General features: G+C 40.8%; 1 protein-coding gene and 1 long non-coding RNA gene across 2 annotated transcripts in view; one reads left to right on the forward strand and one right to left on the reverse strand.

Moving 5' to 3' along the window:
• The window catches only part of CDKE;1 (cyclin-dependent kinase E;1), a 54,251-nt gene extending 48,794 nt beyond the window's left edge, over positions 1-5,457 (reverse strand). The window contains exons 1-5 of the mRNA XM_088944719.1: positions 4,867-5,457; positions 4,669-4,779; positions 763-866; positions 580-622; positions 322-420 (exon numbers count right to left, since the gene is read on the reverse strand). Of these exons, the coding sequence (XP_088800845.1) occupies positions 322-420; positions 580-622; positions 763-866; positions 4,669-4,779; positions 4,867-5,136 (627 nt within the window). The 5' untranslated portion in view covers positions 5,137-5,457. The remainder of the gene's footprint in view (positions 1-321; positions 421-579; positions 623-762; positions 867-4,668; positions 4,780-4,866) is intronic.
• Positions 5,458-10,989: 5,532 nt separating this feature from the next.
• On the forward strand, positions 10,990-12,070 carry LOC148851953 (uncharacterized). The gene is made up of 4 exons (XR_016099997.1): positions 10,990-11,329; positions 11,429-11,501; positions 11,620-11,666; positions 11,829-12,070. It is a non-coding gene; the product is annotated as an uncharacterized LOC148851953 (long non-coding RNA).
• The last annotated feature ends 14,952 nt before the right edge of the window (positions 12,071-27,022 follow it).

Here is a 27,022-nt window from a genome sequence, read left to right on the forward strand (position 1 = left end):
TAGCAAGTGGAGTTAGCATGGATGTTCTGAACATTCATGCTAATGTGCTAGATATTTTCTTCAAATAATAATGCATAAGCAAAAAGAAAAAATATTACAAACCACATTCCATGAAATTCTTGAAGAAATTCTTCCAGTTTTTCACCAATTAGATGCATGCATAAGTACAAATGTAGTTTACCAAAACAAACAGGTCATAGTATCTGTCCACATTTTTTTTATTAGTATCAGTCTGCATTTTAAACTTAGAGCAAAGAAAAGTTGCATAGATCTGCAAAAATAAGTACTGATTGTGACTGAAGAAAACTGCGGGTACCATACCCCATTTTCGGATAAAGGCTTCAATGGAGCTTGATATATTCTTGCAAGTCCAAAATCAGCAATTTTAACAACGCCTTGCTCTTCTCCCTCACCCATAACCTGGACGATAGAAAAGTCTTCATAAGCAAATGGTAGCATATGTAACCTAAAGCAGCAAGCAGCATAAATGTAAACTTGTTCATAAATTATCACTTGAAAAAATAATAATCTCAACATATTTGCTAGAAGGAAGTGGCACCATGAGTTCAGCAACCATACCAAAATGTTTGATGGCTTTAGATCTCGGTGTATAATCCAATTACTGCAGTGAATCAAAATATATGAAGAAACAAATAAATAAGAGTTTGCCCAGAGGCCAGAGTCTTGGATGAATTCCAGGTTAAGAACTGCTAGTAGAACTATCTAACTCATACACCAGTATCATGCAAGTGAAAGCCTTGCCTGTGAAGATAGTTCAACCCATTGAGCAACTGCCAGAGCAATGATTTAATTGTGTACTGATTGATAGAATGGTTAACTTTTTCTCTATGATGTCTGATAATTTCCTGTCACAAAAATCAAGAGGAAGAAACAGTGAAGATATGACAGTGTATTGACTAAAATTGCAAGTAAGCCTTTTAAATCATAAACATGAATCTCAGTCTTCCCAACTGTTGAAGGCTTGCAGCACAAAAGAGGGGGGGGAACATTTGTTAATATGCTCTTTTCTTTCATCAATAAATTTTATTCAAGCAGTAAAATAATACCCATCTGGGAATCCTAGAAGAGTCCTAATAACAAGAAGTTTCATAGATAACTACTCTCTACGCTACTCCCAGATGAGACCATGCCAGGGTTGGCATATTGTGACACTGAATGGAGCAAAATATTCAACCTAGTTGCCAAGACTCAATCTTTAACACAATGTATCAATGGAAAAGGACCACTGGTCCCTTTCTCATCCAACCACTGACAGTCCGAGTTCCCCCTCCACCATCATTGCACTAAATCCAATTGAAAATATCAGCTTGGAGGCCATATAAAAGCGTAAGGATTTTTGCTCCCCTGGAATCCCCTGATTCAATTGATCCTGAAAAGAAAAGAAAAGAAATACTGTCTCTGAAGCCCCTCCAAAAAAAAAAAAAGACTAGAGAAGTGGAGATCTTGGATTTTCACAATTAACAAACATCAAAGTTGAAATTGATTACCCCTTGAGGAAGGAATAGAAACCAAGAAACAGATATTGATGGCACATCAAGTACTGACCAAGGAAGAAGAGTTTGTGGAGATCATAGTGGACTCCGTTTTGAGAGGTTGACTAATGGTGGAAGATTTTACCTCTAGAAAATAGCAAGCTATTCAATCTTGGACAGCAGCAGAGATGGGGATGATAAAATTGAAGTTCAGTGGATGCTGTTTTAGTAACCCAAGGTCTACAGAAATTTGGAGTTTATTCAGAGATCATAATAGAAATATCCTGCTTAGCCATTTGGGTCCAGCAGGTAGAGGAATGCCTACAAGGATTGAACTTCTTGCTCTGCTCCAGGGATTAAGACTGACCTGTTCCTCGTGCTGGAATAAACTGTTGGTGAAGGAGACTGCCAAGTACAAATTGGCCTGTTCCTTTAAAGGAGTGATAACTCTTGGCCTCTCAGAAGGTGGTAAAGTGGAGCCCACCAGGGGATGGGAGATGCAAACTAAACTTTGATGGGTGCTGCCTTGGGAATCCCAGGGAATCTGGTGTGGAGGAGTGGTTAGGGATTCTCATAGTAATACAATTCTCAATTATTCAGGGCCAACTGGGTTTGGGAACTCCCTAAGGGCAGAGTTCTTAGCCTTAATTCAATAGCTCAAATTGATATTGCAGTAGGGTTTAAGGAATATAGTAATCAAGGGGGGTTGTCAAATAATCATATCATGGATGAAATCTTAAGATCAAATTCCTTGGCAGTTCAGGCATGTAATATGTAAGAGATTTCTGTTTTATGTTTTCTTTGGCCTCTGTGGAGGAGCTGTTGTGGTGTTCTTTTGCTTAATGAAATTTTTCCTGTTGCTTATGAAAAATAAATAAATAAAATAAAATAAAATTGCCTTTTTTTTATATCAGCAACACAGAAGTTCATTCATTCATTCATTAATAAAAGATAAACATTACAACCAGAAGTTGTGAAGAAACTGTCCAACCCAATACAAAGCAGTCCCACCCAGCTGTATCACAACCTTTACTACCACTGAGCCCAGTAGATCTGTTGTCTATGAACTCCTTGTTTTGCTAAACCATCCGCTAAACTATTGGCAGATCTCCTAACCCACTTGATCTGAATCGTCATATTTCTTGAAAGCCATTTGAAATGCCTGTATTCATTTCTAAGCTTCCAAATCACCCCTTCACCTTTCTTTAACCACCCCACTACCAGTTTCGAGTCATCTTCAAGAACCAATATTCTGCTCCCATGTCTCTAGCCATCGTTAACCCAGATACTGCAGCAAAAAAATCTGCAGTTACAGCACCACCTTGTTCAATTTGGCCCAAAAATAAAGCCCGTATAGTGCCACATCATCTCTAATCACTCCTACAATTCCTGACAGACCTGGATTGCTCAGACTACTTACTACTACCATCAAAGTTCAATTTCAATCACCCAGCCATTGGGGGAGACCACACCTCAAGGGGTTTTTGTTTCATAGAGGAGGATCCAGCAATTGGCCCCCAACAAAAATAAAAATCACTCTTGATCCCTTAAGTATCTATTAAGAGAAGCTAAGACCCCAGCATCCAGCATGAACTACTACACTGCTTGTTCAACTGGACTCAAGATTGGAAAATATGGCTGCTGATTCCTTGGAAATGGGAGGGTTGAACAGGAAAAAGGGCAATGGACCCAGGTAAGGTTGTAAATTGTGTTTAACTATTTGGATGTCTGAAACAGTTATGGCACCGTTTCCAGGATTGATTGGTTATGGAGACTCAACAAGGACAGAATTGATGGCAGAGTTATACAGGTTAATGTTGGGAAGTAATCTGAACTACAAAAGTTTTTTTTTGATAATTAACTACAAAAAGATTATAGTGGAGGAGATTCCAAAGCAATTGTGGGATGGCTAAGAAATAGAGCACCAGGAAATTGGATATACAGATGCATGTCAAGGGAAATCAGGTTATTGGAAGAAGAATTGGAAGCAACTTTTCAGTGGGTTCCAAGATGTGCAAATAGCATGGCTGATGCCTTAGGCAGACATGGGGTAATCAGGACTGAACTATATTGGGGTGAGGTTCCAAGGGGAGCCTGATTTAAGGACTGTAGGGATATGTGGTTTATGCTGGCCGGCTGGTCCACAACAAATACTCTTATGTAAATTTGAATTATGTTCATGAACTTTAATAATTTGATTGTTACAATCAAAAAAATATTTGGGCATTTGAATGCGAGACTTTGGCAGTTTTGTACTGGCATCCTTTCCTTCCAATTTCTTCACAATGTTGGGATATTTTCTTTTTTGTTACATCCAATGAAGTTTCAGTCTGCTGTTACTGATCAAAAAAGTGTAACATCCTCTACCATGGTTAATAGAATGCCACCTCAGTGCACATAAGTTCCAAGCTCCAAGAAACAAAAAATCAAAGTGACATCATGAAACATGCTCCAAAAAAATAAATAAATCTGAAAAGAAATGCAAGAAAATCCAGCATTTAAACAACAAATGCCAAATCAAAATGATTCTTTTAACGTTAAGTCTTTTAGCATTTTTGTAGTTAAGAGTAAGGAGTCCAGCTGCCTTTGGGAATTGGTTTGGTCTTCCTATGAACAGCTTTCCTTGATAAAATCTGGATGACAAACCTCTAAACTTCAAGAGAATCTGTACTGGCAATGTATGCCTCGTCTGGAAGAAATTAGAAATTGGTTGTTCACTTATTACCACATTTCGAGTATGCTGTAACCATGTGACATCATTTCACTAGATTGTTTGCCCATCTAGGGTCACCACGCCAAGGATTTGTTAACAGGAAAGGGAAGATTGCATAAATATCTGTTTGCGAGATGACCCCTTTTGTGCAACCTTCGGCTAATTACACTACAAGCGGGTCTTATCCTATCGCTATCTTAGGGATTTATACAGGAGGAACCCAACGATTCTTCCTAAAGCTTTCCTAATCTAGAAAAATAAATAAATGTATCCAAGTGCATCCACAACTAGGTGATCATTGAAATTTATAATCAAAAGCAATGATATCTATTATTTTCAAATAAAGTGAAACTTCCGTTTCATGTACTCAAATTTGTACCCTCAATTCTCAATCCAATTTCTCCAAATACACCAAAAACTAAAACAGCCTCAGCAGTTAAAAAGAAAAACAAATATACTAACATAGAGATCATGCTCGGCGTAATCGAACGCGAGATAAAGCGACATGTCGGCATGATTGATGTGCACATTCACAAGCTTAACAACGTTCTCGTGATTGATCTCCCTGAGTAACTAAACGATAAAAGATGCAAACCACACCAGTCAGAAACAAATTTGGGTTTTCAAAAACAAGAGGAAAAAAACAAGAACAAGGCATACCATGATTTCGCGGATGGCGGTGGGAGATACGCCATCGCCGTCCTTGGACTGCTTGAATTTCTTGATGGCGATGCACTTGCCGCGGTTGGGGTTGGACTTCGTTCGGGCGAGGAAGACGAGGCCGTAGGTTCCCTCGCCGATCTTACCAATCAGGTCGTACTGCTGCAACCAAGCCGGCTTGTTGCTGTTGCTATTGCTGCCGCTGCTGCTATTGGCGGTGGCGGTGGCGTTGTTGTGGGTGGAACTCCCAATGCTGCCTCTGCTGCTCATGCTGCTGTTGCCGCTGCCTGCCTCATCAACTCCTCCAAGACCGCATCGATTGGCCCCGACCGCGAAAACCCCAATTCGTTTTCTTGGAGGAAATCAGGATTCAAGAATTGGGCTTGTTTTTAATTTATATTTGGCTCGGTTCATTTATTTATGGGTTCCGCGGATGATACTGCTGTGGGGGCCGTCGGGCAGTGGACTTTTGAGGGATGAAGGCGCGCCCTAGGGTGGGGCCCGGTGATCTACGTCAAGTCATCGGACTTTTTTTGGAACCGTCCAGAATATTGGCTTCGTGGTAGGGTTTGTATGGCCCTCGACTGGAATGTGGAATATTATCATGGGTTTCTAGTATATAAGGCCAACTTTTGGGGTTTAATATTAATAAAAGTAATATATTTAAAAATTTTAAAAATAGGTAAATTTTTTAAAAATAATATCTACAAAGGGCAAAAACACCGTTCATTTTCTTCTTCTTGCCATTTGTTCACTAGAGTCATCGTTCACCGCCATCCGCTGCTACCTCCACCAATGTTGCTGAAGGTGGCCGAAGGCAGAGGTGGTGGTGGCGACGCTAGTGGTTTCTCTTTCCAACGCCACCACCTTTTCCTCTGCCTCCGGCAACATTGTCAAAGATGGGTGGAGACAGAGGTGGTGGTGGTGACGAGCAGATGAATGACCACCAGTGTCGCCACCGCCACCTCTGCCTCTGGCCACCTCCAACAACGTTGGCAGAGGTAGAGGCAGCAGTGGCGAGCAGCGGCTTTGATGAACAAATGGCAAGAAGAAGAATATGAACAATGTTTTGCCCTTTATTGATATTAATTTTAAAAAGTTAACCTATTTTTTAATTTTTTTAAATATATTACTTTTATTGATATTAAACACCAAAAGTTGCCTTATATGCTATCTTAGCCTAACCCAGGGTGCATTTGGAGAGTTAGATAGTGAGATTCATTTGGAATCAAGACTAAAGGCTAGGGCTGTAATTGGGTTGGATTTGGATTGGATCCAAATATCCAACTACAATACAATTTTATTTGATTATTGAAAATTCAATTCCGAATTTGATTGGTGTAAGGCAATGGGTTTATATTAGTGTTTTAAAAACCAACCTAAATGTCAGAACCAGTTTTGCCTTTGGATCGCAGGTCATCTATTTGATCGGACGGGTAGGACAAGTAAGCCCGTGCTACGTCAACTATATCTGTGTGTATATATGCATGTACATATATGTGTATAGGTATGTATAAACATATATTTATCAATAAATAATGTATAATTATGTTAAACTTTTTATATTTAATTTATATTTTTAATTCAATTTAAAATTTTTTTATTTATAAAAATATACAAAAAATTACAATTTGAAGCCAAAGTGTTTTTGGGAAAAAAATGGGGATCTCGTAAAATTACCCAAAATCAAAAAAAAAACACATCAATAGGACATTGGAGTGCAAAGTTATGGCCTCCTAAAATTTGCATGCATAGTATTGCAACCCATGACCTGGCTACCGGGTCAAACGAGTCAATGCTTCAACCGTCTATGTCATATGGGTTTTGAGCAAGCCAACCTTTTTTTACCTTCTTTGGATTTTACTTGAAGCCGACCTGAAATCTTGATCGAGTGGCAGTTCAAGTTGTTCAACTAACTAGGTCAAAAATAGGTTAAAAAACATTGATTTATATAAGTACATGGGCCCAACTGACTTGATACAAATCTGATTAGGCCAATTCAAGCCAATTACCTACTCGAGCACATGTATTTTAAATGTATTTCTTTGGAATAATAAGGCTGCATTTGGAAGGAGTACAAATGTAAATATGAGAGTGCAAAACCTTATATTTTGTATTATTTTGAATGTATTTATGCTGTACATATTTGCATTTATACTGCTTCCAAATGCAGTATTTGGCAAAATAGGCAAATTTTTGACCTATTTATGCTGTACCAGTTTTGCATGTATTTATGCTGTACATATTTGTAGTTTGAGCCTAATTGAATTGGCAAAATAGGCAAAGATAAGAAAAGGAAGATTCTAGATTATGGAGTTCCAAAATACTATAAAGAGGGCATAGGAGGACATCATGCCCATATGGGGACCCCTTAATACCATATTGATTAAACCCATTAAGAGGGAGGAGAGATCAACGCTTTATCTCTTTCCCTTTCCTAAACCATCAATCTCTACAACCACCGTTTTGAAGTTGGACCATCCCCATCCCCAAATTGGGCTTACAATTGGACATCTAACTTGATTTAGGGGTCTCTAATAGGGCGTTCATGGTTTTGACTATGCAATATTTAGAACCAAAACCGAACCAAATCAATAGATTATTGATCAGTTTGGTTTTGACTGGTTCGACTCTTCAATCTTTCAAATTTTTATATTTATAGTATAATATGTTATAAATAAATATATAATATAAATACTATATACATAATATATTATAAATATGTATATTATAATATACAATACATGTATATAATATAAGGTTAATAATATAATATACACATATATATAGGCTTGTTAGTTATATGTGAAAATCCAAGGCCCAATCCGACATCCAACCCAATTAGGGTAAATTTCTTAAACTACCCTTATGGTTTAGCTAATTGAATAAGTGTACCCATACTGTTTGAAAATTGACTAACTATACCCCTGTCATTAACATCCGTTAATTCTCTGTTACGATCTCTACACATGTAACCCCATGTGACTTATAAAATTTGTTTCAAAACGCAATATTACCCTCCTTCCATGAACCCCCCACTCTCTCTCTCCATTCTTAGACCACCCCTTTTGCCTCTGCTTCTCTCTCAGACCTCCCCTTCCCCCTTGGTCCTTGGTCTCTCTCTCCCCTTCTTTCTATGGAAGAAGAAAAAGAAGTGGAAGGAGAGAAAGAAAAGAAGAGATAGAAGAGATCAAAAAGAGAACTTGCAGTCGTCACCCCTATTTTCGTCATATTAAAAAGATGAACAATGTGGATTTGTATTGCAATTGCTCCATAGTATGCTCAATGGTTGCCCCCGTCTTTGGTTTCGGTGTCCAACTGAAAACTGCTCTTATCATTATAATGTGAATGCTCCGCCAATTGCCACTCATGTCTTTGGTCTCAATGTTCGAATGAAAACCGCTCATCTCATATGCTCCCCTGTGTTCAGATGAGTTGCAGCGGCGGCGATGATGCAACAGTAAATGAGGGAGAGGACGCGGAGGAGAGAGAATGGGAAGAAAAAAATAAGAAGGAGATGAAGTGTGAGAAAAGAAGAGAGATATGAGAGAAAATTGCCATTGTTGTTTTTGGTTTGAGCAGAGGTCGATGATATTTCAGATGATTTGGGATTTGAAGAAGAGGAAATAAAGGAATGAACAAAGAGATAGAAATGGGAGAGAATGGGCGGAGGGGTGCCGTTGGTTCACCGCCACCAATTCACCTTTGTTCATTGCCACTCACCGTTGGTTCACCTCTATTCACCACCGCTCATCACCTCTGGTGCACCGCCACTCATTTCCTCTAGTTCACAAGGGGTTGTCGCTACCATCGCCATCGCCCAAAGAATAAGAGAGAGAAAGAGATAGGGGTTTCATAGGAGGTTGCCACTGCCGTCGCCATTGCCCAAAGGACGAAGATAGAGAAAGAGAGATGGGTTCAGAGGGTGTTGTCGTCGCCATCGCACCTATTCGATTCACTGGTTCATTGCTTCTTCAACAAAGCACTCCATTGTTGAAGAAGAAAGAGGATGAAGGGTGTGACAATTCATTCACTGGTTCTCATAAACAATAGGGCTAAATTAGTCTTTTCCATCTTTCTATTAATGGGAGCTAACGGTAAGAGAAGTATTAGTCAATTGTCAGAAACAGTAGGAGTAGTGTTAGTCAAATTTCAAACAGTAAGGGTACACTTAGTCAAATAGCTAAACAGTAAGGGTAGTTTAAGAAATTTACCCATCCAATTATCTCGAATTTGGATGATGTATTTATGTAATCAGGTCATATTCGAATTTTGGAATCTACACTTGATTAACAATCGGATCAAATTCAAATTTGACTCCATCCAATCTGATTAAAATATGAATTTGATTATATTATAATATTTATTATTTGAGAAATTGTCAAAAACTCACCATGAGTTTTCAACATTTCTCAATGTTTAAAACTCACCATGTCACTAACTTGATGTAAAAGAGACTAAGGACTATTAATATATTACCATTTTAACCTTCATAGAAAATATAAAATATAAAATATATACATGTATTTTAATATTTAGATATAAAAAAGGAAAAGTTCAAATAATATTTTCAAAAATAAAATATATAAAAATGCAAAAATTGTAAAAAATATAAAAAATTATAGAAATTTCACACAAAATAAAAAACATTTTCAAATTATAGAAACTATAGGTTGTAGAAAACACAAAAATTGCAAACAAATAACACAAAATACCGGAAATTTTATAGGTTCTAGAAAATAGAAAAGTAGAAAAAAATAGAAAAATGTAAAAAAAAAACCAGAAATTATAAAAAAACATTAGAAATTATAACAAAACACTAAAATGTAAAAAAAGAAAATTGAAAAATGAAATAGACCCTTTTCCTCTAACTCGCCATTCAAGGGTGATTTGGTCATAAAAATTGTTATTTATGCTGCTTTGGACACCTCTGTTAAGAAATATTAACGGTGCATTAACGGAAGGTGAGTTTTAGATTTGTTGAAAAAGTTATGGTGAGTTTAAGAGGAATGTTGAAAACTCATGGTGAATTTTAGACAATTTCACTTATTATTTTAATATATCAATTTTATACAATCATATATAAAATTATAATGTATTAGATTATATTATATATGAACTTACATCTAATCAATTCAGTATGTTTAAGATTAAAAGATTAAAGGTAGTTAGATTAAATCCGAATTCAATTCGAGTTTGCTCAGATTTGAATCCAAATCTAAGTCTTCAAATCCAATTGGATCTCAATTCGGATCCAATTACGACCCTACATATATATACCGATTTATTTGGTTAATAGGACTTCTCGATTCTTTTTTCGGGTTTCTTTATGAGCATCCCTGGTCTCTAATCATATTTTGGACCTGTCATGCTTTAATCACAATTTACTTTATCATCTTCAAAACTAAAGATTAAATAAAAAAGGCATGTAATTAATTAATATAAATATGAAACTTTTAATTTATTAATCATAAATTATATAATCGTATGTATGTTATATCCATATATTGTAAAATTTAATCGAACGTGGAACTAAATCAGTTCATATGGGTCAAATCTTCATTCGATCCAATTATTAAAGGGTTGCATATTATAAAATCTAAAACTAATCTAATTATATAAACTGGTCATCCAAATCTAAAATGACTAGATCAGATTTTGGATTTTCCAACTCCAATAGTAGCCATACCCAAAACATATACGCAACAAATATTAAAATTTTTGGGGTTATGATGCATTATTTGGGAACTCAAGCATAAATCCTAGGAGGATAGTGGGATAGCTGAATTTGATTGGCTCTTAAATCAGTCATTTTGCTCTACACCAATCATAAAATGCATATTAGCCCTAATAACTCAGTCTCTCATTTGCATTCATGGCTACGATTGGTCCCACAGAGATCAAATTCAGCTAATCCTTGGAAGGAGAGGTCACGACACCTTTGATGCTTGCCCCTCCTTATCTAGTTGGTACAATTGTTTTTTACTTGTTTGGTGTAGTCCGGTTAACGCTGCTTATTAGAAAAATGGAATTGACATAAGACTATGTTGTATAAATAATGAAAATAGATACTATAATGGCATTTTTATATAGGTTGCGTTTGGTTGGAGTGCAAACCTGAACTGTTACAAATTTGCACTCCTGTTCAGATTTGCATTTGTTTGGTTAGGTTTCAAAAATGCATAAATTTTTATGCAAATTTATATATTTTCTTAAATTTGTATTGAAAATTGGAGAAAATATTATTTTTCTTAAAAAGGAAAGAAAAATTTGCTCCTATCATTGGTTGAAGTAAATAGGTATCGTGGTTGTATCACTTTTGAGTTTTTCTTCTCCAAAACCCTCGAAGAAAAAGAGAGACAGAGGAGAACAACGAGCGATTATGTACAAACGAAGTAGATAGAGGAGAAACAGAGTAAAAATAGAGTAGAACAAAACAACTCTGAACTACATTTTCACAGAGGTAATCCGAACTGCCTTCGGTTTCCCTTTTTTCATTTATTTGCTTTCCCACTCTTCTCTTTTCTCATTTATTTGTCTTCCCATTCTATCTCTCTCTCAGTTGGACCTCTGCTCACTCAAAACTATGAGCACATGTCTTTGATCTACAATTTCCATGGCGACAATCGGAAATAGTAATCTAAATGCTAAGCTCATAAGTCAACACCTAATTAGGGTTTCAATTTCAATTTTTTGTGCTATAGTATTGTTTTTTTTTTTTTTTTTGAAATTGTGCTTTTCGTTTAATTACAGGCTCCTCTCGGTGATATGGGTGATGGGAAATCGAGTTTGGTTCCGAGGTTTGTCAAGGGGCAATTCCTTGAATTCCATGTGGCTTTTTGTTCAGATAATTGATCACGAGTTTGATTGTTTGAGGTTTTCGTTGTAGGTTAGGATTTGAAATTCATATATTATTTAAGTTTCTGATGAGTTCCTTTGCCTTTTTGCTGTTATGATGATAGGAGTCAACAATTGGAGGAATGATTTGTCTAGTTTGCAACTTTTTCCACCTTTGCTCTTCGCTATTTGTAGCAAATACAAGGAAGCATCGAGCATTCATCCATATGGGAGGAATGACTTGGCCAGTTCTTATTCAATGTGATGTAAAGTAATTTTTTTGATGCATACTTGTGGTGCTTCAACTTCATGAGACCATTAATCTATATTTATATTTTAATAATGGTTATTGCTACATTGCTTAAAATTGTGTTCGAAGTTTTGCGATTTTTGCATCATGAATTGCTAGTGGAAAGCCTTCATGTTTGTTTTCTGACATCATGTATGCTGCAAAAAGCAAAGAAACTGTATCTATTTTTCATTTCTTTCATCATTCTCAACTTCTTTCACTTTTCAGCGTGTTCCTTGTCGTTTTACCTGGGACAGTTGATAGTTGTTGTCACATGTTTGATAGGAAGGATGATTACTATATGAATGGATTACTGCCTGCAGATTTCGGTTATGTCATTGTTTGCTAGGTGATCTATAGAGAGTTATTTATTTTTCTTCTTTTTCCGGGAGAGTTTCTTTATTTCTGATGAATTTGCAACCTCCATGCATTTTTGGTACAATGCAGTAGTCAATTTCAAATATTAATGAGTAACCCTATATTAAACATTTAAAAAAAGTTTTGGTCAATGGAGTTCTTTTTACCCTCTTTAGCAGTGATGGATCTCCCAATATCAATATGAACCTATAGAAACACAACTTGCATGTTATCCTTGTATACTATGACTTTCATAGCATCTATACTTTTGATTTTGTAATGCTTATGGTATTCATCCATCTCTTGGACCAAAAGCTCTCTCATAGTACAACCTCTGAATATTGACAAATTGGAAACTTTTGGAAATAGTTCTTGTTGTCATTTTGAATACTTGTGTGTTAATCTGTAAATCATTGTGCATTTAAGTATTTGTTTTATGAATCTATAGCTAACAACATTTGTGTCAGAGTGACAGTGGTATCAGTCTCACAGAAAATAGACATTTATCTTGAATACATATTGTTTTAGAACATGGACAAGTTTTATTCATTCAACCTAATGATATTACTAATCAATGTTAATATGAAATGTGCCAAGAAGAGCCTCAATTTTTTTTTTTTTTTTTCAGGTGCAAAGACTGATAAGTGCTTATAATTATAACTCTTAGTATAATAACCATAACTGAATACGTTTAGTTATATCCTTATTTCAAATTTAGTAGAGGGTTTTGCTATCAATTACTGCATTCATGTATAGAAAATTAGGTATCTAATGTTTTAGATGATTTTATTTAAAAGAAGAGGTTCTCATCAGTGCTTTATTTTGATTCTCCTTTATTTATAAAATTTTCTCAACAAGCTTTTAAAACAGGAATTTGGTTATTAGGGGGCAGGTATTTTCACTTGTTTGTTCATTAATTCTTGCATCCGAGTAGCTTCAAAGCATTTATCCTGATGACATAAGAAATAACCTCCTAGAGATTTTTCAGCTTTCCCCAGTTCTCCTACTTTTCCATTTGTGTGGGCTCTCGTCTCCGTATAACATGGTAATACAACTTGATAGGAGATCACAAGGAACTCCATCTAACAGACATCCCTAGTAATGATGACCCACTATCATTGCTTCAGGGCCGAGTATATTTTTCCATGAAACCTCTTTCTTTTTGCTTTTACATGACATGGCTTCTAATTTGTGGTATGCAAGTCTAGTGTGAAATCATCTTATAAACAATTAGAAGTAATGATACATGGTAACTAAAGTCTATAACATATTAATGCTTTTGTAGACTGATGTACTAAAGGAAATTGGCTGCATAGATGTTGATCTTGTAGTTCAGATCGAGGGACGTGTTGCATGTGAAAAGAATCATAGGGAAAAGTTGATATGCACAAAGTGTTTGTTTGAAAACTAACTGGATGATCTGGAACCATAAGATGTTGCAGCTCTTACGTATGCCCTTGTATTTCAATATGAACACTTTCAATAGAAGAACCATAAGAAGTTGAGCCTACTCTTACTTTCAAAAATGCACTCAACAAGAGATATGCTAGATTCTGTAATTTCAAAAAAAAAGTTTTTAACAAAATGATTTTTGTTATTTTTATATTTATTTAATAGTTGTTATTTTTATATTTGTTTAATGGTGGGAGTAGCTGGAACACCATTTGGTAGCAAGGAATAGTTGTTTTTGCATTGATAAAAATGCGAAACATTCACAAAAATTGTATTATTATTTGCATCTTTCAAAACAAATGAACTGAGTGCAAAGTGGATGTGTAAATCTGTTTTGTACTTTACAAATTTGTATTTGTACTCCAACCAAATGCAGCCATAGTTATTAAGCATGCACATGGCAATTTTTTGTGATGATAATACTAATTAATAACATGCTTTCAAAATTTTATACATTTTATTATATTTATATGGCTATAAGAATTATTTTTTTTAACCATGCTTATTATTTTTTAATATGATGAATATGCAATATTAGAGATGTGCCCAAATGTTTTTTACTTTTTTTGTATTTTATATTTTTGTGTACTTTCATCTTTTTTTTTTTAATTTTATTATTATTATTTAATTATGACATCAAGGGTTTGCACATTTGACCTAAAATGTTGAATTGTTAACTTGCCACGCTAAACAATAAACCAACTCTTTTTTTGGGTTGGTGTTTTAAATTTGTATTTTATTTATATCATCAATAAAAACAATTATTGTTTATTAAATGAAAGAATAGGAGTTAATACCTAAATATAAGACTTAATAAGGTGGGATCCAATGAAAAGAAATGTAATAGTTCAAACTACATTTGTGCCTTCACAATTAAAGAGGAACCAAATTAAAAAATATGGGTATCTTAGTTAATATTATGATTCGATCAATGATAATAGGAGTTAACACCTTAAATACAAGACACGATGAAAGGGATTTGAATGAAGGGAAAATTGATTTTTCAAATTATATTATTATGCTTACAATTAGAAATAAACAAAATTCAAAAAATTAAGATATTGTACTCAAACAAGAGTTCCATGTTCTTATTCACACTTCTAATAACATTACAGGCACATAGATAATATAGTGTTGATACTATAAATATAGGGGGGCAAATTGACTCATTAGTGAACAAAAAACCTTTCATTTGGAAATCTCAACCTCTTAATATTACAAAATAACTCTTTTATTATTACAAATTGCATAAATAAATCTTATTGGAGGATATTGACACTCAAACATGAATTCTACATGAGACAGATTAGATACAAGAAACATATGAGTGGTATAGGCAACATTAAAAGGGAATACATTAAAAATAATTCCAAAACCATATACTTACAAGGTGTAATAGATTTTTCTTTTTCTATAATTGTGTGAATTGCTGATGTAGGATATTAAAGGGATAATCCATATACCTATATATAAAAGAGAGAGTTGGACGCTCTCTCTTTTCGTCCATTATGTAATTTTGCTTTTCAACTTTATCCTTCCAAATTTCTAAAATGCTATCACATAAGACAAAAGCAATCATTACACTTTTCCCTTTCATATTTGTTATTAAATTTCTAATTATTAATGAGTCATGCCACCATTAAAAAATAACAATGAATTTCATCACTTTCTTCCCTCTCCCCTTATTATTTTTCTTCTGTCTCTTGCATAATATTTGGGATTGTCAATGGGTTGGGTCCAATTCAGGATAGACTGTACCGATCCCATTCCAAAAAAATTTATTTATTTTATGAAGTTAAATAAATTATTGTCTACAAAATTTTATTTATTTAATTTACTATTTATTTATTTATTTATAAATAACTTATTAACAAATTATTATTAGCCCAATATTCAGGACCGTCAATGGGTTAGGTTTGGTTTGGGATAGCTTGTACCAATTCTATCTTTATACCTCTCTCTCTATCTATATATATAATAGCCTAATATTTAAGATTGTCAATGGGTCAATTTGGTTTTGGATAGTTTGTACTAGTCCCATCCCGATAAATTGTATTTATTCATTTATTTATTTTATTTTATTAAATAAATTATTATATAAAATTTTATTTATTTAACTTACTAATTATGTATTTATTTAGAGATAATTTACTAACAAATTATTATTAGCCTAATATATGGGGTTATCACTGATTAGGGGTGTGATGAAGGAAGATTTGGCCTGACCTCACAGTTATGCAACACGTGGCAAAGGCAACAGCTCGGCACAAAAACACGCCTAAGGCGCGAGCACCAAGGGGAGAAACCAATGGTCCGAATTCCCTACTAGGGGCGCGAACTCACCCTTGGCCCCAAACCAGACAGTAGTCCGAATTGGCCTGCATGTAACAGTTCGAGACACACCTCACCGAACTGGCATGCCTTGAAGCAGTTCGGGACACACCTCACCGAACTGGCCTGCCTTGAAGCAGTTCGGGACACACCTCACCGAACCGGCCTGCCTTGAAGCAGTTCGGGACACATCTCACCGAACTGGCCTAGCTTAGCAGAACAGGACATATCTCCGAACTCAAGACTTCGCCTCGCTCACCACTCCACCACATCGCCCTCAGGGCACCAAAACCAAACAAACCGTACTATGCCTAGCACCGAGGAAGCCCGTACCCAAGGGCGGCGCACCCGATTGACTCGGGATCTGACGCTTGACGGCCACACTCCAAACGGCCACCTGCCACCGCCTCTTGACACCGCCATCTCCTGTTATAGAGACGGCTTCGACAAAAGGCAGTGACGGTTTTGTCCCAGCAGAAAGGACGATAATCAAACTGATAGATGCAAGGGTAGTCATACCTGACCTGACAAAGGCTTCGGAGCGAGTGCGCGAAGTGATTATAAAAGGCCCCTACCCCCATCAACAATGTATGTGAACTTTGCGCCATCTGGTCTATACTTTGCCTTTCAGAGTTTACTAACTTGAGCTTCGAAGTTATCTCACCGGGTTCCCCCCGGAGTTCCCTCATCTTTTCCGTTTCAGGCTCCCCGTCGCTCTAGCTCAGAGGTGAAATCGTTGACAGCTAAGACCGGCTGGATTGCGCTCCATCAATTGGCGTCGTATGTGAGAAAGCTTATAAAAGCCTCCCTCTAAATCTCTCTTACATATCCTTCTTTCAAAAACCCCAACACCCACTCGAACACCAAAATGACCTCCTCCAACAGTGCCGAACGTGGAACAGAAACAACCACTACTGGAGAGCAACTCCATGTTCCAGCGGTGTGCATTGGGCAGTCCACCATCCCCCTTTCAGTGGATGGGATCCCAAGTTTGAATGTGCCACAAGCGGTGGCACCTCTGAATACTCCTTCGTTGAACATTCTTCTTCCACTCCCCATTGAAATGAACTCCGCAGAACCAACTGTTGTCCCACTGGCAGCCCGCCAAAACCAGCTAGATGATCTAATGCAATGCATGTGGGCAATGCAGGCCCAAATGTAGCAATTCCAACAGCACCAACTCCAGTAACACCAGGTGTTGCACCACCTCTCGCAACACCATTATCAGCAACAGTTCCCTCAGCTACCCTTGAACCAGCCACTGCTCCCCCCCGACCATAGAACCCCCTAATAGTCAGGCCTCATCCCCGGGCCGAAAGCAAAGAAAGATCACCCCTGCCTTGCAGCTCGCGGGTGGGTCAGAAACCTCACCCACGAAGTCACTCCATCGCTCCAAGCCCGAGTTCCCACTCACGGAGAACCGCTTCAGCACCTTAGCAGCAGGCCAACATTCCGGGCCCATCAAGCTTGGCAACACGGAGGCCAACAGCGCCAGCACTAGGCCCACTCAAAGACGGCGCCGACGAAGTCGCCGAACCGCTACCCGTGTGCAACCCGAGCTCAGAGGCAAGGAAGAAACAAGCTCGGGCGAGGTAAAAATCGTCCCCATTCTCTCAGTTCCTTCCCCCTTTTCAGCAGAACTTCTGGCAGTCCCCTTGCCTAGAGATTTCAAAATCCCATCTCTGGACAAGTATGATGGGTCATTTGACCCCAACGACCACGTCGACGCGTTCCAGTTGCAAATGCACCTCGCTAGGGCCAGCGAGTCATGCATGTGCATGGCCTTCACCACCACCTTCAGAGGGGTGGTCCGCACCTGGTACCGAAACCTTGCTTCCAGGTCAATAAGAAGCTGGGCCCAGCTCGTGCAGATATTCACCGTGCACTTCGTTACTAGCAAGAGGTGCCCTAGAACCGAGGAAAGTATCTTCGGGGTAATCCAAAGAGAGGGAGAACCCATCCGGAGCTACATCAAGCAGTTCAATGAAGCATGCTTGCAGTCGGTTAGACCCCGCGGTACAGCTCGCTGCGGCCAAAAGAGGGGTGATGCACAAAGAATTCAAATGGCACATGGTGGCCAGCCAGTCCGCAACCGTAGCCGACTTCCTCAAGCTCGCGGGCAAGTTTATGAGAACAGAGGAAGAGATCAACTAGAGAGCCGAAGGTGGGGTTGAAAAAAGAAAAAGAGAAGGCAAGCCGAGAGGCGAAGCCAAGCCAGCCGTCCTGAGCTCCCTTAGCAGTTTGGACGGATTACGCGCCGTTGAACACAAGGTGGACCAAAATCCTAATGACGATTAAGGACGCCCCTACATAAAGTGGCCACCTCGCCTGAAGAGCAACCCAAACAAGAGGAACAAAAATTTATATTGTAGTTTTCATAAAGATCATGGTCATAGCACCGGGCAATGTAATAATCTCCGTGACGAGATAGAGGGACTCATCCGTCGCGGGTACTTGAGAAATTTTGTACATTATGACAATAGTAACAAAGCAGGTCGGCAAGGGGAACACAAGAAGGATGTCCCCGAGCTGAGCAACAGACTGGCCGAAGCCTTGCAGCGACCTCCCCCAGAAGTGAGGCCAGTCCGGGGAACCATCCACGTGATAGTGGGCGGTTCGGTGGTGGCAGGATGCACTTCGGCGGCAGCACGGACGTCTGTTCATGAAGCAGTTCGAGAGGAGCAGAACCCTCCCAAGAGGCCAAAGACAGAAGAACCAATATTTTTTACAGAAGACGACGCGCGAGGTGTTCACTACCCCCACGACGACACGCTCGTCATAAAGCTAAGGATCAGCAACTTCGAAGTCTGGCGCGTACTGGTGGACTCAAGCAGTTCGGCGAACATTCTATTCAAATCGGCGTTCAACCAATTACAGTTGCAGAAAAGCGACTTGAAACCCGTTCACACTCCTCTGGTAGGCTTCAGCGGAGAAGAAGTCAGGCCCCTGGGGAAAATAACAGTACCTGTGGAAGTCGGCACATGGCCGTGCGCGGTAAGACTCAACCACGATTTCCTGGTGGTCACGACCCCCTCCCCATACAATGCCATAATAGGGCGACCAATTACGCATAATATGCGTGCAGTGGTCTCCACATATTATCTGGCAATGAAGTTCCCCACGGACTTCGGTGTGGGGGTAGCGCGGGGCGACCAACTTGAGTCCTGCAAATGCTATGTTGCCGCCCTAAAGGGAAAAACCAAGGCAGCCGACGACCTCGAACTAGAGTGACCTGCGGAGCAGGGCGAGGAACGAGCTTCGCCCACTGAAGAAACAATCGCAGTTCCGACCTCGGCTATAGATCCGGTGCGAACACTACAGATCGGTGCTTCCGTCAAGGAGCCTTTGCGAACTGAACTGGTGAGTTTCTTACTTCAAAATTTAGATATTTTTGCATGATTCGCGACAGATATGCCCGGTATTGACCCCGACCTTATAACTCACAAACTTAACACTGACCCTATAGTCAGACCCATTAGACAGAAGAAACGCAACTTAGCCCCAGAGCGCTGGAGGGCGGTTGACGAAGAAGTCAAAAAGCTCATCGCAGCGGACTTCATAAGGGAGGTTCATTACCCGAGCTGGGTATCCAACCCAGTGCTGGTGAAAAAAGCAAACGATAAGTGGCGCATGTGCACCGACTCACCGACCTGAATCAAGCTTGCGCAAAAGACTATGTCCCCCTGCCCCGAATTGACCGCCTAGTGGACGCGACCTCGGGATATGAGCTGCTAAGCTTTCTGGATCAAGATGGACCAGTCCGACGAGGAAAAAACTAGTTCATTACCGAGTTCGGCCTGTATTGTTACAAGGTCATGCCCTTCGGGCTAAAGAACGTTGGGGCGACCTTTCAAAGACTTGTAAATAAGCTTTTTCGGCCCTTAATCGGCACAAAAATAGAATGTTATGTAGGCGACATGGTCGTCAAAACACAGTTCTCCCATGAATTAATAAAAGACTTGGATTTTGTTTTCCAAATTCTGCGTCAGTATAAAATGACACTAAACCCAAACAAGTGTGTTTTCGGTGTCACATCGGGTAAGTTTCTAGGGTACATTGTCAACCGGCGCGGTATTGAGGCCAACCTGGACAAAATAAAGGCCATCCTTGATATGAAACCACCTCGGAAAGAAAGAAGTTCAAGGGCTAAACGGCCGCATAGCCGCTCTGAGCCGCTTCATGTCCAAGTCGGCAGACCGCTGCCTGCCTTTCTTTAAGGCAATCAAAGGCGAAGGGCAGCTCGCATTCGACGAGCTAAAGACCTACCTCGCCACTGTGCCAACCTTAGCCAGACCCAAGGAGGGCGAGGTCCCAAATTCGGGCGAACCCGGAGCTCCCAAGCTAATAGAGTCTGAACCCCGGGAAGTAGCAGCCAGTGTGACATCTCTCCCGGTCAGGCGAAACGCGAACTGGGATGAGGAGCCTTGGATCTTTCACGTAGATGGTTCCTCGAACCAGCAAGGCAGCGGGGCTGGAATAGTCTTATGCGGCCCGGGAGGCACAAAATTGGAATACGCACTATGCTTTGAGTTCGCGACATCTAACAATGAGGCAGAATACGAAGCACTGATAGTCGGGCTGAACCTAGCGCAAAAGCTAAGAGCAAAGCACTTGATCATCTGCAGCGATTCCCAGCTCGTGGTCAACCAAGTTACGGGTGAGTACGAAGCACACGAGCTCTCCATGATCGCATACTTGGCGAAAGTAAAAGAGACACTGTTCAACTTCCATTCACACTTCATTAGGCAAATCCCAAGGTCAAAGAACACTAAGGCCGACGCTTTTTCCCGGTTAACCAGCACAAGCCACAACAACATGAGATCTGTGTACACAGAGGACTTACCTCGGCCTAGTATTCTCGGGGGGGGGGGGCAGAAGAGGTCGCTCCCGTCCTCGATGTAGAGCCAAGCTATATCGACCCACTCGCGAGCTTCTTGCTAGACGGAACCCTCCCTGCAGAACACAATGCGGCCAAGAGGGTGCAACGCTAGGCAGCCAAATACATCATAATTGGCGAACGGTTGTACCGACGGTCTTACACGCTCCCCTACTTGCGTTGCCTGTGACCTGCCAAAGCCGAGTTCGTACTCCGTGACACTCATGAAGGTCTGTGTGGCGGACACTTGGGGGGCAGAGCACTTGTGCCCAAAAAGCACTTCGACAAGGATACTACTGGCCAACGATGAAGGCAGAAGCTGTCGAGCTCGTCAGAAAATGCGACATGTGTCAGAAGCACGCCAATATCCACCATCAGCCTGCTTCCGACCTCAAATACCTCGCCAGCCCATGGCCCTTTGCACAATTGGGCATCGACCTCCTGGGTCATTCCCGCCAGCAATAGGTGGGAGAAAATTCCTTGTGGTGGCAGTAGATTACTTCACAAAGTGGATAGAAGCCGAACCCCTGCAACAGTTACGGCCTGAAACATACAAAACTTCTTTTGGAAGAACATAGTATGTCATTTCGGGTTACCTTGGTATTAATCTTCGACAACGGCAAGCAGTTCGTGGATGTCAAGTTCCAAGAGTGGTGCCAGAACATGGAGATTTGGCAGAACTTCACATCTGTCGTGCACCCGCAGGCAAACTGTCAGACGGAAGTAGCGAACAGAGCCATCATGCGCGGATTGAAAGCACGTCTAGATCGAGCTAAGGGATTGTGGGCTGAAGAGCTACTAAGTGTTTTATGGGCTCACCGAACTACAGAAAAAACTGCCATGGGAGAAACCCCCTTCAACCTCACCTACGACAATGAAGTAGTGATCCCGACGGAAATCGAAGTACCAACATTGCGACTAGAAACATACGACGATCGGACAAACAGAGATGAGTTACGTACCAACCTTGACCTATTAGACGAGGTAAGGGACCTCGCGCACATCCGGGCAGCGGCCTACCGGCAGCAGGTAACTCGCTACTACAATGCCAGAGTAAAGCAGCAAAGCTTCTGGGTCGGCGACCTGGTCCTTTATAAGATTATGGTGCCCGAACCTGGTGTGGGCAAACTTGGTCCAATTTGGGAAGGGCCCTATAAAGTAAAGAGCGCGCTCGGGGGGGCATACAAGCTTGAAACCTTAGAAGGCAAGCACGTACCCCGAGCATGGAACATTGTTAACTTAAGGCGATACTACTTGTAAACCGCCAAGCGAAGTGGACGAAATCGCTACAAGGGCCTTAGGGCCATGACGCAGAGCCAACAAGAGGAACCTCGGCGTAAGCAAGCAAAAAAAAGTTAGGCAAATTATCAACTCGACAAAAAATCAGTTCGTTACAAGAGCCTTAGGGCTGAAACAGGTCGCGTAAGTACAATAACCCGGACAAGAAACAATGGCATATTATTAGTTCGACAAAGAATCAGTTCGGGAAAAAGAACACTTCAAGCGAAAAGATTGTCTATTCCGTTGCATGAAAAAGGAGAGTACATTTGCCATCATAAGGCATTTAAATATATATATATATATATATATATGCTCGGAGTTACTTCTTCCCCATCAAAAAGCACTTCAACAACACCCGAAGGCCCTGCCTCTCCTTCAGAATCCAGTTCGCCATCGGCAGCATTAGCCATCTCCTGAGTTATATGCGAAGTGGATATAGCACTAACATCGAGGTCGGGGTACGTGTTCCGGATCATCCACTGGCTCAGCTTGAATCACCTTTTGTAAGAATCCACCATCAGGTCGTCAAAATGCGGAGAGGCAATATAGTCTTCAACGGCCTTCTTCTTGGCGTCTTCAATACATTGGGAAAAAATCTACGTTTTCTCCCTGATGTCCTCCTGAAGATATTCGACTTGATGCTACAAGTCCAACCACAAGTCCGCCATGTGCTTGATGACTACCCCCATGGCCTCGGCATCCCGCTGAGACATCGCCTGCCTAGTCATGGCGACGCGAGCAACCTCTTCGGCAGCATAAGCGGCCGCCTTAGCAGCTCGCGCTTGTCGCGAGCTCCTCTCCACCTGGGCTGCTAAGGTGTGAATTGAAGAATTCACCTACCAAAAGAAACAAGTGAGCAACAACAGCAAAAGCGATAGAAAATGAAGAAGGCAGACGAAATCTGACTTACCACCATAGCATGTGTTACGACACGGCAAGCGACCTGATTCAAAGGAAGATCGGTCCACACCGCAATCTGCTCGGGGAAAGTAGCCTCCCTACTCTTCTGAAGAACGTAGTTCGGCGTCAACATGCTCCTGAACTCCCCTTGAGCTCTCGAACCTGAGGGCCCAGCTCGCGTATGAGCGGACCCAGAATGAGTAGGAGCATTGGAGTATGTAGGAGCATCCGTGTGAGTGGTCTCAGCGTAAGGCGCCCTGGCCGCTTCATGCATCGGTGGACTCCCTGGGCAAATCCTCCGGCGTGTGGCCTGGAACTTGAGGCTCATCTTCCGGGGGCGACTCGGTACGAGTTCGCTTGGCGATCCGCTTCCTCCTCTTCATGCCTTGGAACAGGCGCCCCCCGCGAGTCCTCTCTACGTCCATCACACCTGCAGAAACAAGTTCGACATCAGAAAAAAATGAAAGAATAAAGCAAACAAAAAACCTGAGCTAAGAAACCTACCCAAACTCAGGTCGGCCGCAATAAGCTTGGCCTCCGTTAAGTACTAGTGGCACTTTAAACTTTGTCGTGCCCATTGCCGTAGGCCCTTCACCGTCTCTTTATTGAGAATGACACCAGAATCAGGAGCGGCCTCACCCCACCCGGTCTGAAAGGGCCACCCTTGTGCACTTCGCACACCGAAGTAGTCCCGCTTCCACGTCGGGACCTTATTGGGAAGCTCGTGCAGAAGCTTAAAGCCAGGGCGAGGAGACAGATAATACGCCCGTCTTCCCCTAGGAAGAGAACCCGCTTGTTTCTTAAGCATTAAGATGAAGGAGAATATCTCCAAGTCTAAAGGAAAATTCTGTTCGCAAAAAAGGGAGACTATCCCCACCAGGTTTCGAATAGAGTCCGGATGAAACTGGCCAATGGTAACACCGAAATGGTTGATGACTTCGACGAGAAGGGGGTGGAAAGGCAGTCGCAGCCCCACAGCGAGCTGCTCTCGAAAAATCACGATCTCATCAGGACCGTGTTCCCAAGGAAAGCTACCCGAAGGAATGAAATATGTATACCCCCCGGCAGATTGTAAGACATAAGTATAGATTGGAGCCCCTCGGGTGTCATGGTCGAAGGACCAAACCTATCTAGCATCCGACCTCGGTGAGGGTTAGATGCCAAACTGCCCGAAGCGGCTCGGCCTACGGGTTCATAATCATCATCAAGTTCCACCTTAGGATCACTAAGGCAGTCGGGGGATAAGGCTCGATTTGTAGAACCTACATCAGTCCTACTTGAAGAGTCGTCTGAGCTATCAAAGCTAGACATTGAGGAAATGGATTCAGGAAGGTACTCACTGGAATAAAGTTTTGAAGGCTTTGGAGACGAAAACAAGCCAAAAACCTTGAAGGCTAAGTAACCAGCCTAGATGCGAACTAAAAAACCTGGACGCGAGCTGAAAAGTTGGACGCGAGCTCAAGAGGCAAACCGCGGAAGTGACAAATCGACTGGAGTCCCCTACTATTTATAGCTACAATAACCAAGAATCGATAGTGCAGATCAAAGACAATCCGACGGCCCGCATTCGCGCTGACCGCACGTCCCCTGAGATCGAGACGTGATTGGCGCACATCTTTCCGAAAAAAGCAAAATGTCAACGCACGTCTTTTGAAACCGACGTCGCATCGGCGCACATCTTTCTAAAACTGACAACGCGTCGCACGCCTCCTTGAAACTGACAAAACCGCCGACGCACGTCCCTTCAAAACTGTAGTGGCGCGCTTTTTTCAAAAATTGAAAGACCCACTGTCACGTCCCAGCGGCGCGACTTTTTGAAATTTGAAATAAATGTGCGTTGCCGCGTCCGTCAACATTCGTGAGTAGTATGCATGTCTCCCGCATTCTCGGACACTCTAGAAAACCGAAGAACCCTGACAAAAGCACTTCGCGCAGTCAAGATTCGAAGAACGGGACAAATCCACCTACCACCTCGGAAAACTCCCCGCACCAGGGCAAGACCCTTGGCGTGAGGAATGGGGAGCAATTGATGAAGGAAGATTTGGCCCGACCTCACAGTTATGCAACATGTGGCAAAGGCAACAGCTTGGCACAAAAACACGCCTAAGGCGCGAGCACCAAGGGGAGAAACCAACGGTCCGAACTCCCTACTAGGGGCCTGAACTCACCCTTGGCCCCAAACTAGACAGTAATCCGAATTGGCCTGCATGTAACAGTTTGGGACACACCTCATCGAACTGGCCTGCCTTGAAGCAGTTCGGGACACATCTCACCGAATTGGCCTGCCTTGAAGCAGTTCGGGACACACCTCACCGAACTGGCCTGGCTTGAAGCAATTCGGGACACACTTCACCGAATTGGCCTGTCTTGAAGCAGTTCTGCACACACCTCACCGAACTGGCCTACCTTAGCAAAACAGGACATATCTCCGTACTCAAGACTTCGTCTCGCTCACCACTCCACCACATCGTCCTTAGGGCACCAAAACCAAACAAACCGTACTATGCCTGGCACCGAGGAAGTCCATACCCAAGGGCGGCGCACCCGACTGACTTGGGATCTGATGCTTGACGGCCACCTGACACCGCCATCTCTAGTTATAGAGACGTCTCTGACAAAAGGCAGTGACGGTTCTGTCCCATCAGAAAGGACGACACCCGAACTGACAGATGTAAGGGTAATCATACACGACCTGACAAGGGCTTCGAAGCGAGTGCGCAAAGTAATTATAAAAGGCCCCCTACCCCCATCAACAAGGTATGTGAACTTTGCGCCATCTGGTCTATACTTTGCCTTTGAGAGTTTACTAACTTGAGCTTCGAAGTTATCTCACCGGGTTCCCCCTGGAGTTCCCTCATCTTTTCCGTTTCAGGCTCCCCGTCGCTCTAGCTCAGAGGCGAAATCATTATATATACTATTATTCTTATTTATTCTCAAATGACCCCATTTGTACCTTTGTATTTGCCAAAGGAAAGCTCTACAATAAAGTAAAAGTAAAAGACAAATAATACTTACCCAACTAACAAAAATGATTATCCACTCTCTAGATTTTTTTTTGTATATTATTGATTGGAATAATTATCTTGTAATCGATTATTATTCAAAGTTGTAATAATTCATTGCACATTATGGTTATGAATAAAATCTAATTTTTCATAATGTGTTTTTATTTAATTTTAGAAATTACTTGTCATATTAAATAAATTTCACTATTATATATATTTTTACTTTAGATACACATGCCCTTCTGCTAGTACATTCAAAAAGGTTTACTAAATAGTTTGGCAACTCCTTTATATGCTTTGATCTTTAAAGTAAAACACTAAAAAGAAACTACTCACTTCATTCCTTTAAGTGCCTACCATGTTATCTATAAAATCATTGCAAAGACAATGGTTAATTAATTGTCGCTCATTATAGAAATTTCACTTACTCCAGACAAAGAGTTATTGCCCTTATCACCTTATACTGCAAGCTTGAACTTTTGGCTAGATTCATTGGTGGAATGATGGTGAGCACCCACAAACAGATTGGAGTGAATACTTTGAAATTAGGACCCTAGATTCCTATGCTTCAATTTGTTGGCGATTGCATGATCAATGCATATGTCACTCTCAATGCATCTCATATAATCCATAGTACATTTCAGGAGTGTCAAAAAGCATTAGGGCAACTCACTAATTTTCATAAATCCAGCCTCTAGTGTCCTAAAAATCTTAATACTAAGTTTAAGAAAATTCTTTTTCTCCTTTCTTTCTTTCATTTTTTTTTTTTTTTTTTTTTTGCGTTCAAAGACCTTTTTTTTTAGCAAGGTAAAAAGAGGGCATCAAGGC

Source organism: Nelumbo lutea, chromosome 5 (assembly GCF_056320005.1).
Source record: "Nelumbo lutea isolate HS-2025 chromosome 5, American lotus-T2T, whole genome shotgun sequence".
In the NCBI taxonomy this organism is placed as follows: domain Eukaryota; kingdom Viridiplantae; phylum Streptophyta; class Magnoliopsida; order Proteales; family Nelumbonaceae; genus Nelumbo; species Nelumbo lutea.